At 39.9% G+C, this 17,999-nt stretch overlaps 2 protein-coding genes across 2 annotated transcripts; both read left to right on the forward strand.

The window, feature by feature from the left end:
- The first annotated feature begins 1,039 nt into the window (after nt 1-1,039).
- On the forward strand, nt 1,040-2,620 carry LOC111474651 (probable DNA-directed RNA polymerase). Its single transcript, XM_023119613.1, has one exon. It carries the CDS (start codon nt 1,040-1,042, stop codon nt 2,618-2,620), a length of 1,581 nt encoding a protein of 526 aa, XP_022975381.1.
- A 188-nt stretch (nt 2,621-2,808) lies between these two features.
- Nucleotides 2,809-5,286, forward strand: LOC111474649 (DNA polymerase-like). Its single transcript, XM_023119612.1, has one exon. The coding sequence runs from the start codon at nt 2,809-2,811 to the stop codon at nt 5,284-5,286; it is 2,478 nt and encodes an 825-aa protein (XP_022975380.1).
- Nucleotides 5,287-17,999: the final 12,713 nt, after the last annotated feature.

Consider the following 17,999-nt stretch of genomic DNA (forward strand, 5'->3'; position numbering starts at 1 on the left):
AAAGAATTCTAAAGAGCTAGAGATATTTTTAAATCAGTTTTATGCCTATTTGAAGGAGAATAATCAATTCACAGGGGGAGAGGTTAAGAAGACCAAATCTCAATTGTATAAACATTCAGTATTTAATATTCTCGAAGAATATAAAGAGAAGTTGCCTTTAACTGAAATTGAATTACGTCAGCTACAACAGAAAATAGAAGATAACAGTATGAAGTTCGACGAGAGTTCAATATATACTGCAGTTCCTAACTTGATTAAAATCTTAATACGGAAAGATAAATTGAGTGCAAAGGATTATATAATTCACAAATTTCATGATGATGATGACATCAAAATGCTTGAAGAGTTCGGTCAATATACTCTAGAGGCATTAATTATTCACGTTCTGGGAATTGTTTTCAACACATATGAAATTATGGTACGTCCAGCTTCTTTAATTAGTCAACTCGACTCTTCTGTACGTAAACATTATAGGTTATTAAAATCACACTCCTCTAAAAAGAGCATTTCAAATGTTCATTTGGATGATAAAATAGAAAAGAAGTTTACCTTCGGTGTCTTCTTACTCGAGTTTATGGAGGAGCGGGGATTGGTCGATTATGTTACAATCGAATCCTTTAGTAGTGATATTAAGAAAAAGTGGAGTATAAATAAATTCATTGTCTGTAATTTTGATTTGACTTTACTTCAATGCAAGCTCAACCTTCCTATGATATGCCCACCTCTTGATTGGGAGAGTGCGTGTCCGGAGAATCAATCTCCTCGATATCTCTCTGATCTATCAGGGGGGTACCTAAGTGCACCGACTGGTGAGATTTATGATCGTTACCGCTTATTAAGTTCTAATGACATAAATCACTTATATATATATATAGGGAATTCTTCTTATTATAAGAATGATTACAAGTCTCTGTGTAAAGTTATGAATGCCCTACAAAGGCAGCCCTTTACAATTAACAGTGATTGGTTGAAACATTTAATGAAAAATGAAGAACATTTTGTTGAACAGGGTCTTCTTATGCCACAATTTCTGCTAGCGATGAATATACGAGATGTTAGCCACGTTCTTAGGGATTTCCTCATGAAGGATAAGATGATATCCAATCAATTTACCTTTAACGAATTGTTACATACAGTGATTAAGACTATCCAGCGTTCTCGCAATGAACGATTGATTCTCAATCTCGCAAGAGTCTACGATGGCTATAAATTTTACCTACCTGCCTTTCTTGACTTCAGAGGGAGAATTTATCGCAGTGGTGTTTTGCATTTCCACGAGTGTGATCTAGCACGAAGCCTGATAGTGTTTGCTAATGATAATCAGGAGGAGATAAAGTGTAATTCTTTGATAAGAGATCAAGTTGAATTATCAACATTCTTCCATTTTCAGTCTTTCAACTCAATGCTTGAAGCAGTGGATTTTGTCAACAATAATAAAGACAATCAAAACATAACGTTGGCTAAACACCCTTTTCAGTTTGCAGCTAATATTTATGCAATCCAAAATAACAAATTGAAGTTTTTAAAAGACTGTGTACCTATTACACAGGACGCAGCATCAAGTGCATATCAGATTATGAGTTACTTTTTATTGGATGAGAGACTGGCAGAGAGAACAAATCTCTTCCTATCCCCGGATAATCCAAATAAAATACAAGATATTTATTTGTACTTCCTCGATGAGCTAAAGGAGTTCATGAAAGCAGAACCCGAATTTGATCCTAATTTATGTTCGGTTGTTTGCGAACACCTCAATCGGAAGATTGTTAAATCAATCTTTATGCCAATTATCTATGGAAAAACAGTAATGAGCACATCAATCGATCTTACGGGACATTTCTCTCAATACCTTATGAGTTGGGAATGCTTCAAAGTTGCCTCTGTCTGCTTTAAGTTCTTCAAAGAAAAATATTCTGGAATGGACTGCCTGATAAGGTTGATACGCCTTATTGGATGGGTCGTGTCTTCTAGGGATAGTGCCGTTAAATATACAGTAAGTTACTTTACAAGTGTTCAGGATTATATGCAAATGGAATCAACTTATATATGGATATATGACCGACTTCATAAGAAGAGGAGGCGTGTTACTTTCAGAATTCCTTCAGATAAGAGAAATTGTAGGAAGACTGAGATCTCTACCTTCGTCAATTTCATCCATCAGAAGGATGCCTTTATAGCAATGAAAGTAGTTGAAAAAATGCTGAATTATAATGCTCCTATATACACTATCCACGACAACTTTATAACAACAGTTGAGAAAAGCACATTTATTCCACTGGCTTATCTTGAAGTCTTTTCTAGCTTGGGCCCTCCACTTTCAATCATTAACAAGTTCATCTATATAAATGTTATTGAACATCTTAAATGTATAAATTCATTTGATTATGAAAAGAATGTTATTTCCAAGGAATATCTTACTGATATTTTAATTAAAAATATTCCTGAGAATATAAGTAAGCAGAAACTGAGTCTTTGGCATAAAAAGATAAATGAAATAGTCACTTGTTACAGTAACTATTTGAAAATAGTGTGCGGTGAAAATGAATCATGGAAATCACATGAGGAAAAGTGGAATCAATTTTCACATAAATTGAAGAATTCTTTCTGCGTCCATTATTGAATAAAAGAATAATGGCGTACAAAAATCAAACTATTAATGTGACTACTGAACAGTTATTGAATCGCTTATTTCGAAAGATAGAACGAACAGCATACCATGCACCTCATCCTTGTTTAATAATAGCATCATATTATTTCAATGAGCCTTACCCTCTTATTAACGAGATTGCGCTAATTAGTCTTACAACCATGGATCTCTTAAACCAGTTTGCTTACCCTTCCTTATCAGGTTACGGTAAGTTCACAATTTCCTTAACCATGAAGCGCACTTTCGGGGAAGAGATCACATTTACGCTTTGTCAGGCTATACCCCTCACTTATATGGATTGTAACTTAATTCCAAAAAGTGATGTCTATGCTCATATATCTCAACATATTCAGAAATATGCTGAAGTATACGATGGAGATTATATAGTTCGACTCATGATCCGAGTCTATATGGACAGCAAAAAGAAGGATTGCCCTTCTCCCTCTGAGGAGGAGAGATATAACACACTTTCTTCAATCATTGAAGGAAAATTGAGTGAGATCGTGGAGCCAATTACTGCAAGAAAGATCAAACATGGTACGGATAGTACCTATCCAACCCATATCACTGCACTCGAATCTTCTAAGAGTGAGCTGAAATCATTCATAGTTGCCGATATCGAGACTATATATATTGATGACATTCATAAGCCTTATGCTGCCGGTCTAATGAAGGTTTGTCCTGGTGATAAGATAAATAACAGTATTATTTCTCACTACTTCAGTGAAGACTACTCAATAATCATGGATTCCTTTGAAGACAGGAGTACAAAAGTACTTAATGACTTAGTATTAAAGATCCTATGTCTTGCTGAAAGAGAAAGATTAACTATTTACTTCCACAACTTCTCTAGATTCGATGGAATTATCTTGCTTAAGCACCTAGCTTATCATCACAAGGACTTGAAGCTTAAACCACTGATGAGAAACAATAGGCTTTACGAGTTAGTTGTATATTCTGATAAGAAGATGTTATTCCGCTTCAGAGACTCCTTGAATCTACTCCCTGGCAAACTGAGTTCCCTTGGGAACAATCTCTGCCCTGATCTTGGTCCAAAAGGCTCTATCTCTATCCCATATGACAAACTGAAAGTGGAGGATCTGATTCCTCATAAGAGTGAATTGTTGGATTATATGAAACAGGATATTCGTCTATTGGGTGGAGTAATGCAAAAAGCTCAAGAGATATATTGGGAGGTGTACCAGGTGGACATTGAAAGCAAGATAACGCTTCCCTCACTTGCTCTTAGCATCTTTCGTTCAAAATACTACGATGTATCTAATTTTCCAATCCACATCCCAAACAAGAATGAAGATACCTTCATAAGGCGTGCATACTACGGAGGTCATGCAGATACATACAAGCCATATGGTGAGGACCTCTACTACTATGATGTGAACTCTCTATATCCCTTTGTAATGAAGGAATTTCCAATGCCGGGTGGTGAACCAGTCTGGCATTCTAATCTGCAAAACAAGGACTTAGATAGCATGTTTGGTTTTATTGAAGCATATGTGATATGTCCGAAGACTATCAAGAAACCATTTCTTCCCTATCGTGACAAGAATGACACTCTCCTCTTTCCATCAGGTGAATTTGTTGGAGTCTATTATACAGAGGAGTTAAAGTATGCTAGAGACCTAGGCTACACCGTGCTCCCAATCTCAGGCTACCTCTTTAAGAAGATGGAAAGCCCATTCAGTAGCTTTGTTAGCTCACTCTTTGAGAGCAGGTTAGAAGCGAGGAAATCAGGTAATGAAGCTATGTCCTATGTTTACAAGATACTAATGAATTCCCTATACGGAAGATTTGGTATTAACCCTAAAAGCACGACAACAGAGATCTGCGATGAAGATCGATACATGAATTTACTCAGGAATAGTGAGTTTATATTCGGGGATATGCTTAGCGATAATACCTACATCGTAGCGTACCATAGCAATACCGATAAGGGCGATGATTATTGGAATCCACCGAAGAACTCAGCTGTCCAACTAGCTGCTGCGATAACAGCCTCTGCTAGGATCCATATGTATCCTTATATATCAAGAGAGGACTGCTACTATACTGACACTGACTCTGTTGTGCTTGGTAACCCACTACCTAATGAAGAGATTTCTTCTTCTGTCTTGGGCAAGTTTAAGCTAGAGGACAGAATCACAAAAGGATACTTTTTAGCACCGAAATCCTATTTCTACATCACAACTGAAGGAGAAAATGTACTCAAGTACAAGGGACCAGCTAAAAATATGATCAGGCCAGAATGGTTTGAGAAACAGTACCAAAATCCATCTCATACCGAACAGGTATCGGTAGAATCCAAATTCAAAATTGATTGGAACACTCTGAACATCTTCAAGAAAGACACCCTGGTCACGCTCGGCCTTAAGCTTGGGCACAAGAGGATATCAGTATATGATAATGATGTATGGGTTGATACAGACCCAATTAATATAAATGACTTGTCTTCCCTAGATCACATTGGAAAATCAATTATCCAATTTCTAAAGTATGAGTTACTACAACTACAGCATGAAAATCTGACTCTATCTGATCAATTAAATCGGAAAGAAAGTGAGATTTCCGAGAGATACAAAGAGATCTCATCTGAGTTCGATGATGAAAAACCACCACACTAAGAAAAGTACTCTAATTTGGAGTGGTGGCTAATCCTCATTTTTGAGTAGGACAGAACTACGCCTTTTTCTGTATAATAAAGCAGTGTTGATTACCCACATTAAGGATTAACCCGATTCGTTGGAAAGGCTAATATTATGAGCCACATAGCATCTTTTGTGAGGATTAACTCCCTACCCTAATGTTTTCTTAAGGACCATGTGTAGAACAGTAAAATGGTCTTAGTGTCGTAGTTTGAACTGGACCATTGAATTATCTTAGTGTAGATGGTTTAGTGTTACTTTAGAGTGTTTTAGTGTGTTACTTTTATGGGAGTAGTTTAGGGAGAGTATTGTGTAGTAATAAGTATCTGTACTTTCCTTGGGGGGGTTTTTTGTAGTAATAGAGTGTTAATCTCAGTACTTTGTATGGTGTGTGAGTAAATGGGAGTATGGGGCAGTATGTGGTAGTATATGTGAGTACTTTGGTATAGTGTGATTTTAGTTTGTGTATGATTAAGTTTGTGTGTGTGTGAGTCGGAGGATGTGAGTTTGAGGGAGAGTTTTATGGAGAGTTTTAGGGAGAGTCGGAGGTGGAGTCGGAGTCGGAGGGGGAGTCGGAGTCGGAGTCGGAGGGGGAGTCGGAGTCGGAGGGGGAGTGGGAGGCATGGAGGGAGTCTGTTGGACCAAGGCTGTGTATACTACTTTTTTAGCCCCGGACCCGGACTTTCCAGCAATCAAACAAAAAATCTCTCATTTCAAATGAGAATCGTAGAAGGTCTGCCCGAAAGAGCTACGAGCAAGGCAGCTCTGCTCCAGAAAGACAAGAAACCAGCGGGTCCTTTTCCGCTTGATCGCTAACTCATGAGCCCGCCTTTTGCGGCCTAATAAGATTTGTTAAGAAGGATAGCAGTAGTGTGTGTTCTTAGGGCTTCAGCGCTACTACAGCGCTTCGCTAACGCTCGGCTAAGTCTTGAACCTTCGCGGTGAATCAGCAAGGACCACCTTGCAAGGCTAAATACTCCTGGGTGACCGATAGTGAAGTAGTACCGTGAGGGAAGGGTGAAAAGAACCCCCATCGGGGAGTGAAATAGAACATGAAACCGTAAGCTTCCAAGCAGTGGGAGGAGACCAGGACTCTGACCGCGTGCCTGTTGAAGAATGAGCCGGCGAATAGCCTTATAACGTAAGGCGTTTAATGGACCTCTCCCCTTGGTCCTCATAAAACAGTATGATAGACAATCAATTTCCTTCTTTCTAGCTGCTAAGTGACTTCGTAACCTTTGCGTAGCGCCTTCCACTCCCTGAATGGGTTAGAGATACTGAGGTTTTACGTTAGTAATTCAATAAGTAACTACCTGACTCCTTACGAACAAACACTTAGAGATAAGTGTAGACTCTGATGTGATGGTTTTACTGTTCACCCTCTCACATCTGACTAGTAAGGCACCATCCACTGTGCACAAATACCGAAGGCTTAGTGGAACTTCCTTCGGTGACTGCAGCGGCGAGTAAGGGAAACAGCTTATTAAGCCCTCCCTTACTCCTTACGCCTGACACAGTTCTCTCGACTCAGATGTAATTATATGTGTGATTACATCTGACACAGGAACAGTTTAGTAGGGCACCATCCACTGTGCACCAATACCTAAGGCTTAGTGGAACTTCCTTAGGTGACTGCAGCGGCGAGTAAGGGAAACTGCTTATTAAGTCTTGCTATAATCCCCTACCTTATTCCTGACGTTACACACTTCTCGATAAGTCTAGACACTGATGTAAAGGTATCTACAACTATCTTTATAATATCTTTGGCTCGATAACGATAAGTGTTTAACACGGGAATATGAAGTCTTGCCTTATCAGATATTTGGTACCTGACCTTACGCCCTATGACAAGACCTTACGCTCATACCTATGACAAGACCTTATCATGAGGTAGCCCTATCAGGTTTTTGCCCAAAGTGCTAATTACCCTCTGACAAGACCTTACGCTCATACCTATGACAAGACCTTACCAGTTTTTGCCCTACTAAACTGTTCCTGTGTCAGATGTAATCACACATATAATTACATCTGAGTCGAGAGAACTGTGTCAGGCGTAAGGAGTAAGGGAGGGCTTAATAAGCTGTTTCCCTTACTCGCCGCTGCAGTCACCGAAGGAAGTTCCACTAAGCCTTCGGTATTTGTGCACAGTGGATGGTGCCTTACTAGTCAGATGTGAGAGGGCGAACAGTAAAACCATCACATCAGAGTCTACACTTATCTCTAAGTGTTTGTTCGTAAGGAGTCAGGTAGTTACTTATTGAATTACTAACGTAAAACCTCAGTATCTCTAACCCATTCAGGGAGTGGAAGGCTGAAACTTCCACCCATTCTGTTCGGAGTAGTGTGTGATTGGTTTTAGTTAGAATTAATTGTAGTTTGAGTGGAAGTGGAGTCTCTTTTAAAAAGTAGTAATAGAGAGTTGATATGCTTATTGGAAGTAGTCTCAGTTTTATGGGATGGTTTTTAGCGTAAGTTAAGTGGTTGTTAGCCTCATATAGGTCAATTTATCAGTATACTACTATATAATTGAAAATGTAGGGTATAAGAATCCACAGTGGATCATGTCCTTCAAGTCGCCCGTTGCTTTCTACCACATCGTTTTAACCGAAGTTTGCCCCTCACATTTCGTGCAACAAACGGGTCCGGTATTTTCTTCTTCTTTCACTCTGACGGACCATCAATAAAGAAATTCTATCCTTCCCTGATTTTTAGGGCTATAGGTAATTTAGCAGGATGAGAATCAGAAGAAAGATTAATTCGACTGAACAGGACTATTACTTTTTCACCTTCCCCTTCACCTTCAAGTGTTGAAAGTCAATCCTCAAGATTCATTCTCCTTAACTCCTTGTTCCATTCGAGTTCGTTATTATCAGTGATTGTGAGTTATTCTTTCACGAGGTAAAGTAAAGCAGCTGAGGATTGAATTGACTCTCCCTTCTTGATTGAACAAGGTAAAGCTATTTGACGGTCTCGTTGCTGCGCTCCTCTCCCTTCAAAGACTCGGTAAAGCTCATTCACCTATCGGTCTCATTGCTTCGCTACTTCACCGGACCCTGATTGAACTCCTTTTCCTCTCTCCTTTCTTTCACAGTAAACAAAGACTCCTTATGAATGAGACTCAACCTTAAACCTTTTCCTGATTTCACTCAAACAAAGACAAGGTAAAGCTCCTCTCCTTCGGCTCTAAACAGCTTGGTTCTTTCCGATCGATTCCTTTCCTTCTTAACTGCTTAACTGCTTTTCTTTTCTTGACTCTATGCCCTTTTTAACTGTAAACTGGGAATCTTAGCTCTGATCTTTATCTTTCTCCTTATTCTCTCAAACACTCGTTTTTCTTTCATTTTCTTCTCCTCCCCTCTTCCATTCCGTCCCGAAGAGTGACCGGGACCAATTCCGTCACGTTTTCATTCATTCATTTGGAATCTGGGCTCTTGTCATTTTGATTGACTTATTTTTCCCTCTCCCTCTTTCTTTTTCTTTTTTGATTCCCTTCGATCATTCCTTACTTAAGTCCCATAGGTTTGATCCTGTAGAATCTGACCCATTTTTTCATTGATTGAGCGAAAGGTACGAAGATTGATTTTTCGAAGTACTATGTTATGTGAAATCCTCGGGTTTTTCCTCTTTCTCTATCCCTATCCCGCGGGTACAGTGTTTGAATCACTAGAGAACCTTTTCTTCTGTATCCGTATGAATCGATATTATTACATTCCAATTCCTTCCCCCCGATACCTATTCCGAATTGGATCCTAAATTGACGGGTTAGTGTGAGCTTATCCATGCGGTTATGCACTCTTCGAATAGAGGAATCCATTTGATGAAAGATTCTGGCTTTCGTGCTTTGGTGGGTCTCCGAGATCCTTTCGATGACCTATGTTGTGTTGAAGGGATATCTATCCGATTGATTGCGTAAAGCCCGCGGTAGCAAGGGAACCGGGGCAAGTATACAGAAAAGACAGTTCTTTGATATTCTCTATTAGTATTAGATTAGTATGAGTTAGTGATCTCGGCTCAGTGAGTCCTTTCTTCCTTCCGTGATGAACTGTTGGCACCAGTCCTCCATTTTTTCTCTGTGGATCGAGGGGAAAGGGGGCTCGGCGGGAAGAGGATTGTAACAAGTGAGAGAAGGAAGGAGGTCAACCTCTTTCAAATATACAACATGGATTCTGGCAATGCTCGGAATGATTCATCCTTTCCACGGAGGTCAATCTTTGCCTGCTAGGCAAGAGGATAGCAAGTTACAAATTCTGTCGTGGTAGGACATGTCGATTACTATGAAATGAATAAATTCAGTCGTTAATGGTGGGGTTACTTACCATTATCCTTTTTGCAATGAGTATGTGTTCCGAAGAAAAGTTGTTCATTGGGGTCTCGAAGGGGCGTGGAAACACATCAAAACTCTGGAATGGTTAAACTTCTCTTAATCTCTTTTTGAGCAAGAGCTAAAGTAGCTCCAATATAGTACTGTTATTATCCCTAGCTATTAGATTCATGATGTAAGGTATTACTATAAAAAGCGGAAGAAGCCGAGCGACAAGAAAACTTCCCCTACCATCGTAGCAGCATGTATAAGAGCCGAAATCGGGGTAGGACCCTCCATAGCATCAGGTAACCATACATGAAGAGGAAATTGAGCGGATTTAGCAACTGCACCTGCAAATAATAGGAAGGACGGCGCACAAAGTAACAAATAAGAAATTCACCTCATTATTAGAAATCAATCCCGAAATGCAAAACTCCCTGTTGTCCAATAAAGACCTAAAATCCCTAATAAGAAATAAACCCAAATCCCCCACGCGATTAGTTACAAATACCTTTTGACAAGCATTTGCCGCAGCAGTAGGTGGAGTGAACCAAAACCCTATTAATAGATAAGACCACATTCCAACCAATTCTCAAAAAAGAGAAATTTGGATCAAATTCGAACTAGTAACTAATCCCAACATTGACGTATGAGTAACAAAAAGTAGTATACCCACCCTCATACCTAAATGAGGTTAAGAAACACAATAAATCAGCACTCCACTCCCAATTACCCTCATACCTTACCCTCATCCTGTTTTTGCCTTATCTGTGTAATACTGCACTCCAGGGAATCAGTCTAGTGCTAGTTCTTAGTGAAACTTCTTTATCTAACTCTCATTTTTGAGTGGTTTCTTTGGAAAGAAAGACAAAACTTCCCTTTCTTTCTGTTTTTTCTTTTTTCTCTCTTTGACGAATTGAGTTTTTGCCAGAGAGATTTTGTTTGAAAGATTCTCCCGTCTCAATCATTCAAAAAGAGAAAGAAGATAAATAAAGGCGCATACGCGCCCCACTACTTCTTCATTCAGAGGGGTGGGAGACGGGACTCATGACTTCCCACTGGGCGAGAGGTGCACCTACCCACTCATCAATCACGGTGTTCAGCTGACTTGCACTGATAGACCCCTATTGTATTGGAATTAGGCGCCCATCTGTTTACTGTTGTCAACTAATCTCTTCAATGTGAAATTCGACTCAATGTTAGAACATTTCTGTTCATGCTATTCTGATTTAAGTGGTCCTATTCTGTGTCCCGTGCTAGGAAGCATTATTCCTCTTTTCATTCCAAATTCAAGAATACGACCGATACGATTGATTGGTCTATGTGCCTCTCTTATTACTTTTTTGTATCCCCCTGTTCCTCGGATACAATTCGATCCTTCTACGGCCAAATCTCAATTTGTGGAAAGCCTTCGATGGCTTCCTTATGAAAACATCAATTTTTCTTTGGGTATAGACGGTATCTCTTTATTCTTCGTGATATTGACCACATTTCTGATCCCTATTTGCATTTTAGTGGGTTGGTCTGGTATGAGAAGTTATGGGAAAGAGTATATTACAGCATCTCTAATTCGTGAATTTCTAATGATCGCCGTGTTCCGCATGCTGGATCCTCTACTATTCTATGTTCTTCCCGAAAGCGTGCCAATCCCTATGTTGTGCGGAGCTGAGCATCTGATATTCGCTGGGATCAAGCTTTTCCTCTGCGGGGGCCTTGTGCAGTAAACCCCCTACGGGCGGTCGTCCGTCGTCGTAAAGTAGTCCCCGCGAAGCTTTCGGGAGGAGGGGTAGTCTTGTGTGTAAGCATAGCATTTCTGGTCGAACCTGCCCAACCCAACTAAGAAGAACCGAACCTGACAGACACAGATTTTGCCTTTTGGGAGGGTACTCCGAGTAGTGGGTACCTCGTCAGACCTCGACCCGCCTACTCGGGTCTTGTATGAATATGCAGGAAGGGGTGCTCCTAGGTGTGTGTAGGGGTTGTGTTTGTTCGCGAGAATGGATTCCTCGTCAAGTCAGTTTGGGGGGTGTGGACACACTTGCGCGAATTCGGGTAACGGCTACAAGGGAGAAAGAGAAAGGAAACTGTACCCGACCAGGGATGGACGTAAACTCGTAAGCTACAGAGGGTAGGGATAATCGTCCAGGTCTCTTATTGTGAAAGAAAAAAGCCGCCCCGCCACAGCAGGCGGGTTGGTTCCTCTGTCGTCGCCGGGGAGCTCTTGGTGANGAAGATAAATAAAGGCGCATACGCGCCCCACTACTTCTTCATTCAGAGGGGTGGGAGACGGGACTCACGACTCAGATGTAATTATATGTGTGATTACATCTGACACAGGAACAGTTTAGTAGGGCACCATCCACTGTGCACCAATACCTAAGGCTTAGTGGAACTTCCTTAGGTGACTGCAGCGGCGAGTAAGGGAAACTGCTTATTAAGTCTTGCTATAATCCCCTACCTTATTCCTGACGTTACACACTTCTCGATAAGTCTAGACACTGATGTAAAGGTATCTACAACTATCTTTATAATATCTTTGGCTCGATAACGATAAGTGTTTAACACGGGAATATGAAGTCTTGCCTTATCAGATATTTGGTACCTGACCTTACGCCCTATGACAAGACCTTACGCTCATACCTATGACAAGACCTTATCATGAGGTAGCCCTATCAGGTTTTTGCCCAAAGTGCTAATTACCCTCTGACAAGACCTTACGCTCATACCTATGACAAGACCTTACCAGTTTTTGCCCTATCCCATTGTTGCCCTATCCCATTTTTGCCAATAGAGACCATTACTCCACATACCTGACCTTATCGTCAGTTGGTCATATCCTATTTTTGCCAATGGGGTTTTTGCCTTCTCTGTGTAATACTGCACTCCACTCCCAATTACCCTCATACCTTACCCTCATCCTGTTTTTGCCTTATCTGTGTAATACTGCACTCCACTCCCAATTACCCTCATACCTTACCCTCATCCTGTTTTTGCCTTATCTGTGTAATACTGCACTCCACTCCCAATTACCCTTATCAGGAGTAGGAAAGGCAATGTGTTGAACAGGAAAATGAAATAGCCTTAGTTCGTTTAATGTTGATATAAGATTTGGTTGTTTGAAAAAGTAGTATACCCACCCTCATACCTAAATGAGGTTAAGAAACACAATAAATCACTTGTTAATACAATACCTAACAAACAAACAAACAAACAAGATAAAACCACAAACACACTACAAGTAGAGAGACATTTTCTACTGAAAGAGATCATACTATCACTTACATATCAAGAAATTATAACTACCAAATATAGCCACAGTATTCATATGCTCATCGTTACATCCTGCAGGTCGGGCGGAGTAGAGTTGCTGTGGTTTTTAGTAAGTCTTATACCTTACTACCCATCCATAAAACTGTTATACATACGTCTAGACAATGATGTGAAGCGATACAATACTTTCATATCTTTGCTAGAGATGTGTTTAAGTCTTGCAAGATCCTACCTGACCCTATCTGACCTTACCTTATCATGACTACCTGACCCTATCGAATTTTGGCCATATCCCACCTGACCCTATCGAATTTTGGCCATATCCCACCGGACCCTATCAGACCCTATCCTACCGGACCCTATCAGACCCTAAGACCTTACCTTATCATGACTACCTGACCTTATCATCAGTTAGACATATCTAACTTACCCTAAGACCTTACCTTATCATGAGGTAGTCCTACCCTAAGACCTTACCGGTTTTAGCACAAAGAGAGAAAGAACTAAGAACTAAGAACACACACTACTGCTATCCTTCTTAACAAATCTTATTAGATTAACTCTCTATTACTACCAAAAGAGACCCCACTCCACACCAGTACAGTACACACCTGTACACACCAGTCCACTCCAGTACATACCAGTGCTAACCAGTACACTCCATTCTGAAAAGGAGCCCAACGACAACGACCAAATATAAACAAAATCACACCATGATGTATCAAAAATACACAAATAAATGGGTTCTAGCCTCATTGAATTCTAAGCAAAAGAATTCTAAAGAGGTTAACCAAATAGGCATAAAACTGATTTAAAAATATCTCTAGCTCTTTAGAATTCTTTTGCTTAGAATTAAATGAGGCTAGAACCCATTTATTTGTGTATTTTTGATACATCATGGTGTGATTTTGTTTATATTTGGTCGTTGTCGTTGGGCTCCTTTTCAGAATGGAGTGTACTGGTTAGCACTGGTGTGTACTGGAGTGGACTGGTGTGTACAGGTGTGTACTGTACTGGTGTGGAGTGGGGTCTCTTTTGGTAGTAATAGAGAGTTAATCTAATAAGATTTGTTAAGAAGGATAGCAGTAGTGTGTGTTCTTAGTTCTTAGTTCTTTCTCTCTTTGTGCTAAAACCGGTAAGGTCTTAGGGTAGGACTACCTCATGATAAGGTAAGGTCTTAGGGTAAGTTAGATATGTCTAACTGATGATAAGGTCAGGTAGTCATGATAAGGTAAGGTCTTAGGGTCTGATAGGGTCCGGTAGGATAGGGTCTGATAGGGTCCGGTGGGATATGGCCAAAATTCGATAGGGTCAGGTGGGATATGGCCAAAATTCGATAGGGTCAGGTAGTCATGATAAGGTAAGGTCAGATAGGGTCAGGTAGGATCTTGCAAGACTTAAACACATCTCTAGCAAAGATATGAAAGTATTGTATCGCTTCACATCATTGTCTAGACGTATGTATAACAGTTTTATGGATGGGTAGTAAGGTATAAGACTTACTAAAAACCACAGCAACTCTACTCCGCCCGACCTGCAGGATGTAACGATGAGCATATGAATACTGTGGCTATATTTGGTAGTTATAATTTCTTGATATGTAAGTGATAGTATGATCTCTTTCAGTAGAAAATGTCTCTCTACTTGTAGTGTGTTTGTGGTTTTATCTTGTTTGTTTGTTTGTTTGTTAGGTATTGTATTAACAAGTGATTTATTGTGTTTCTTAACCTCATTTAGGTATGAGGGTGGGTATACTACTTTTTTGAAAAAAGTAGTATACTGATAAATTGACCTATATGAGGCTAACAACCACTTAACTTACGCTAAAAACCATCCCATAAAACTGAGACTACTTCCAATAAGCATATCAACTCTCTATTACTACTTTTTAAAAGAGACTCCACTTCCACTCAAACTACAATTAATTCTAACTAAAACCAATCACACACTACTCCGAACAGAATGGGTGGAAGTTTCAGCCTTCCACTCCCTGAATGGGTTAGAGATACTGAGGTTTTACGTTAGTAATTCAATAAGTAACTACCTGACTCCTTACGAACAAACACTTAGAGATAAGTGTAGACTCTGATGTGATGGTTTTACTGTTCGCCCTCTCACATCTGACTAGTAAGGCACCATCCACTGTGCACAAATACCGAAGGCTTAGTGGAACTTCCTTCGGTGACTGCAGCGGCGAGTAAGGGAAACAGCTTATTAAGCCCTCCCTTACTCCTTACGCCTGACACAGTTCTCTCGACTCAGATGTAATTATATGTGTGATTACATCTGACACAGGAACAGTTTAGTAGGGCACCATCCACTGTGCACCAATACCTAAGGCTTAGTGGAACTTCCTTAGGTGACTGCAGCGGCGAGTAAGGGAAACTGCTTATTAAGTCTTGCTATAATCCCCTACCTTATTCCTGACGTTACACACTTCTCGATAAGTCTAGACACTGATGTAAAGGTATCTACAACTATCTTTATAATATCTTTGGCTCGATAACGATAAGTGTTTAACACGGGAATATGAAGTCTTGCCTTATCAGATATTTGGTACCTGACCTTACGCCCTATGACAAGACCTTACGCTCATACCTATGACAAGACCTTATCATGAGGTAGCCCTATCAGGTTTTTGCCCAAAGTGCTAATTACCCTCTGACAAGACCTTACGCTCATACCTATGACAAGACCTTACCAGTTTTTGCCCTATCCCATTGTTGCCCTATCCCATTTTTGCCAATAGAGACCATTACTCCACATACCTGACCTTATCGTCAGTTGGTCATATCCTATTTTTGCCAATGGGGTTTTTGCCTTCTCTGTGTAATACTGCACTCCACTCCCAATTACCCTCATACCTTACCCTCATCCTGTTTTTGCCTTATCTGTGTAATACTGCACTCCACTCCCAATTACCCTCATACCTTACCCTCATCCTGTTTTTGCCTTATCTGTGTAATACTGCACTCCACTCCCAATTACCCTTATCAGGAGTAGGAAAGGCAATGTGTTGAACAGGAAAATGAAATAGCCTTAGTTCGTTTAATGTTGATATAAGATTTGGTTGTTAAAAAAAGTAGTATACCCACCCTCATACCTAAATGAGGTTAAGAAACACAATAAATCACTTGTTAATACAATACCTAACAAACAAACAAACAAACAAGATAAAACCACAAACACACTACAAGTAGAGAGACATTTTCTACTGAAAGAGATCATACTATCACTTACATATCAAGAAATTATAACTACCAAATATAGCCACAGTATTCATATGCTCATCGTTACATCCTGCAGGTCGGGCGGAGTAGAGTTGCTGTGGTTTTTAGTAAGTCTTATACCTTACTACCCATCCATAAAACTGTTATACATACGTCTAGACAATGATGTGAAGCGATACAATACTTTCATATCTTTGCTAGAGATGTGTTTAAGTCTTGCAAGATCCTACCTGACCCTATCTGACCTTACCTTATCATGACTACCTGACCCTATCGAATTTTGGCCATATCCCACCTGACCCTATCGAATTTTGGCCATATCCCACCGGACCCTATCAGACCCTATCCTACCGGACCCTATCAGACCCTAAGACCTTACCTTATCATGACTACCTGACCTTATCATCAGTTAGACATATCTAACTTACCCTAAGACCTTACCTTATCATGAGGTAGTCCTACCCTAAGACCTTACCGGTTTTAGCACAAAGAGAGAAAGAACTAAGAACTAAGAACACACACTACTGCTATCCTTCTTAACAAATCTTATTAGATTAACTCTCTATTACTACCAAAAGAGACCCCACTCCACACCAGTACAGTACACACCTGTACACACCAGTCCACTCCAGTACACACCAGTGCTAACCAGTACACTCCATTCTGAAAAGGAGCCCAACGACAACGACCAAATATAAACAAAATCACACCATGATGTATCAAAAATACACAAATAAATGGGTTCTAGCCTCATTGAATTCTAAGCAAAAGAATTCTAAAGAGGTTAACCAAATAGGCATAAAACTGATTTAAAAATATCTCTAGCTCTTTAGAATTCTTTTGCTTAGAATTCAATGAGGCTAGAACCCATTTATTTGTGTATTTTTGATACATCATGGTGTGATTTTGTTTATATTTGGTCGTTGTCGTTGGGCTCCTTTTCAGAATGGAGTGTACTGGTTAGCACTGGTGTGTACTGGAGTGGACTGGTGTGTACAGGTGTGTACTGTACTGGTGTGGAGTGGGGTCTCTTTTGGTAGTAATAGAGAGTTAATCTAATAAGATTTGTTAAGAAGGATAGCAGTAGTGTGTGTTCTTAGTTCTTAGTTCTTTCTCTCTTTGTGCTAAAACCGGTAAGGTCTTAGGGTAGGACTACCTCATGATAAGGTAAGGTCTTAGGGTAAGTTAGATATGTCTAACTGATGATAAGGTCAGGTAGTCATGATAAGGTAAGGTCTTAGGGTCTGATAGGGTCCGGTAGGATAGGGTCTGATAGGGTCCGGTGGGATATGGCCAAAATTCGATAGGGTCAGGTGGGATATGGCCAAAATTCGATAGGGTCAGGTAGTCATGATAAGGTAAGGTCAGATAGGGTCAGGTAGGATCTTGCAAGACTTAAACACATCTCTAGCAAAGATATGAAAGTATTGTATCGCTTCACATCATTGTCTAGACGTATGTATAACAGTTTTATGGATGGGTAGTAAGGTATAAGACTTACTAAAAACCACAGCAACTCTACTCCGCCCGACCTGCAGGATGTAACGATGAGCATATGAATACTGTGGCTATATTTGGTAGTTATAATTTCTTGATATGTAAGTGATAGTATGATCTCTTTCAGTAGAAAATGTCTCTCTACTTGTAGTGTGTTTGTGGTTTTATCTTGTTTGTTTGTTTGTTTGTTAGGTATTGTATTAACAAGTGATTTATTGTGTTTCTTAACCTCATTTAGGTATGAGGGTGGGTATACTACTTTTTTGAAAAAAGTAGTATACTGATAAATTGACCTATATGAGGCTAACAACCACTTAACTTACGCTAAAAACCATCCCATAAAACTGAGACTACTTCCAATAAGCATATCAACTCTCTATTACTACTTTTTA

The sequence above is a fragment of the Cucurbita maxima genome, unplaced genomic scaffold (genome assembly GCF_002738345.1).
Source record: "Cucurbita maxima cultivar Rimu unplaced genomic scaffold, Cmax_1.0 Cma_Scf00485, whole genome shotgun sequence".
Classification (NCBI taxonomy): domain Eukaryota; kingdom Viridiplantae; phylum Streptophyta; class Magnoliopsida; order Cucurbitales; family Cucurbitaceae; genus Cucurbita; species Cucurbita maxima.

Coding starts and splice junctions, on each gene's coding strand:
- LOC111474649 (XM_023119612.1), top strand. CDS start 2,809: ATGGATCTCTTAAACCAGTTTGCTTACCCTTCCTTATCAGGTTACGGT.
- LOC111474651 (XM_023119613.1), top strand. CDS start 1,040: ATGAATATACGAGATGTTAGCCACGTTCTTAGGGATTTCCTCATGAAG.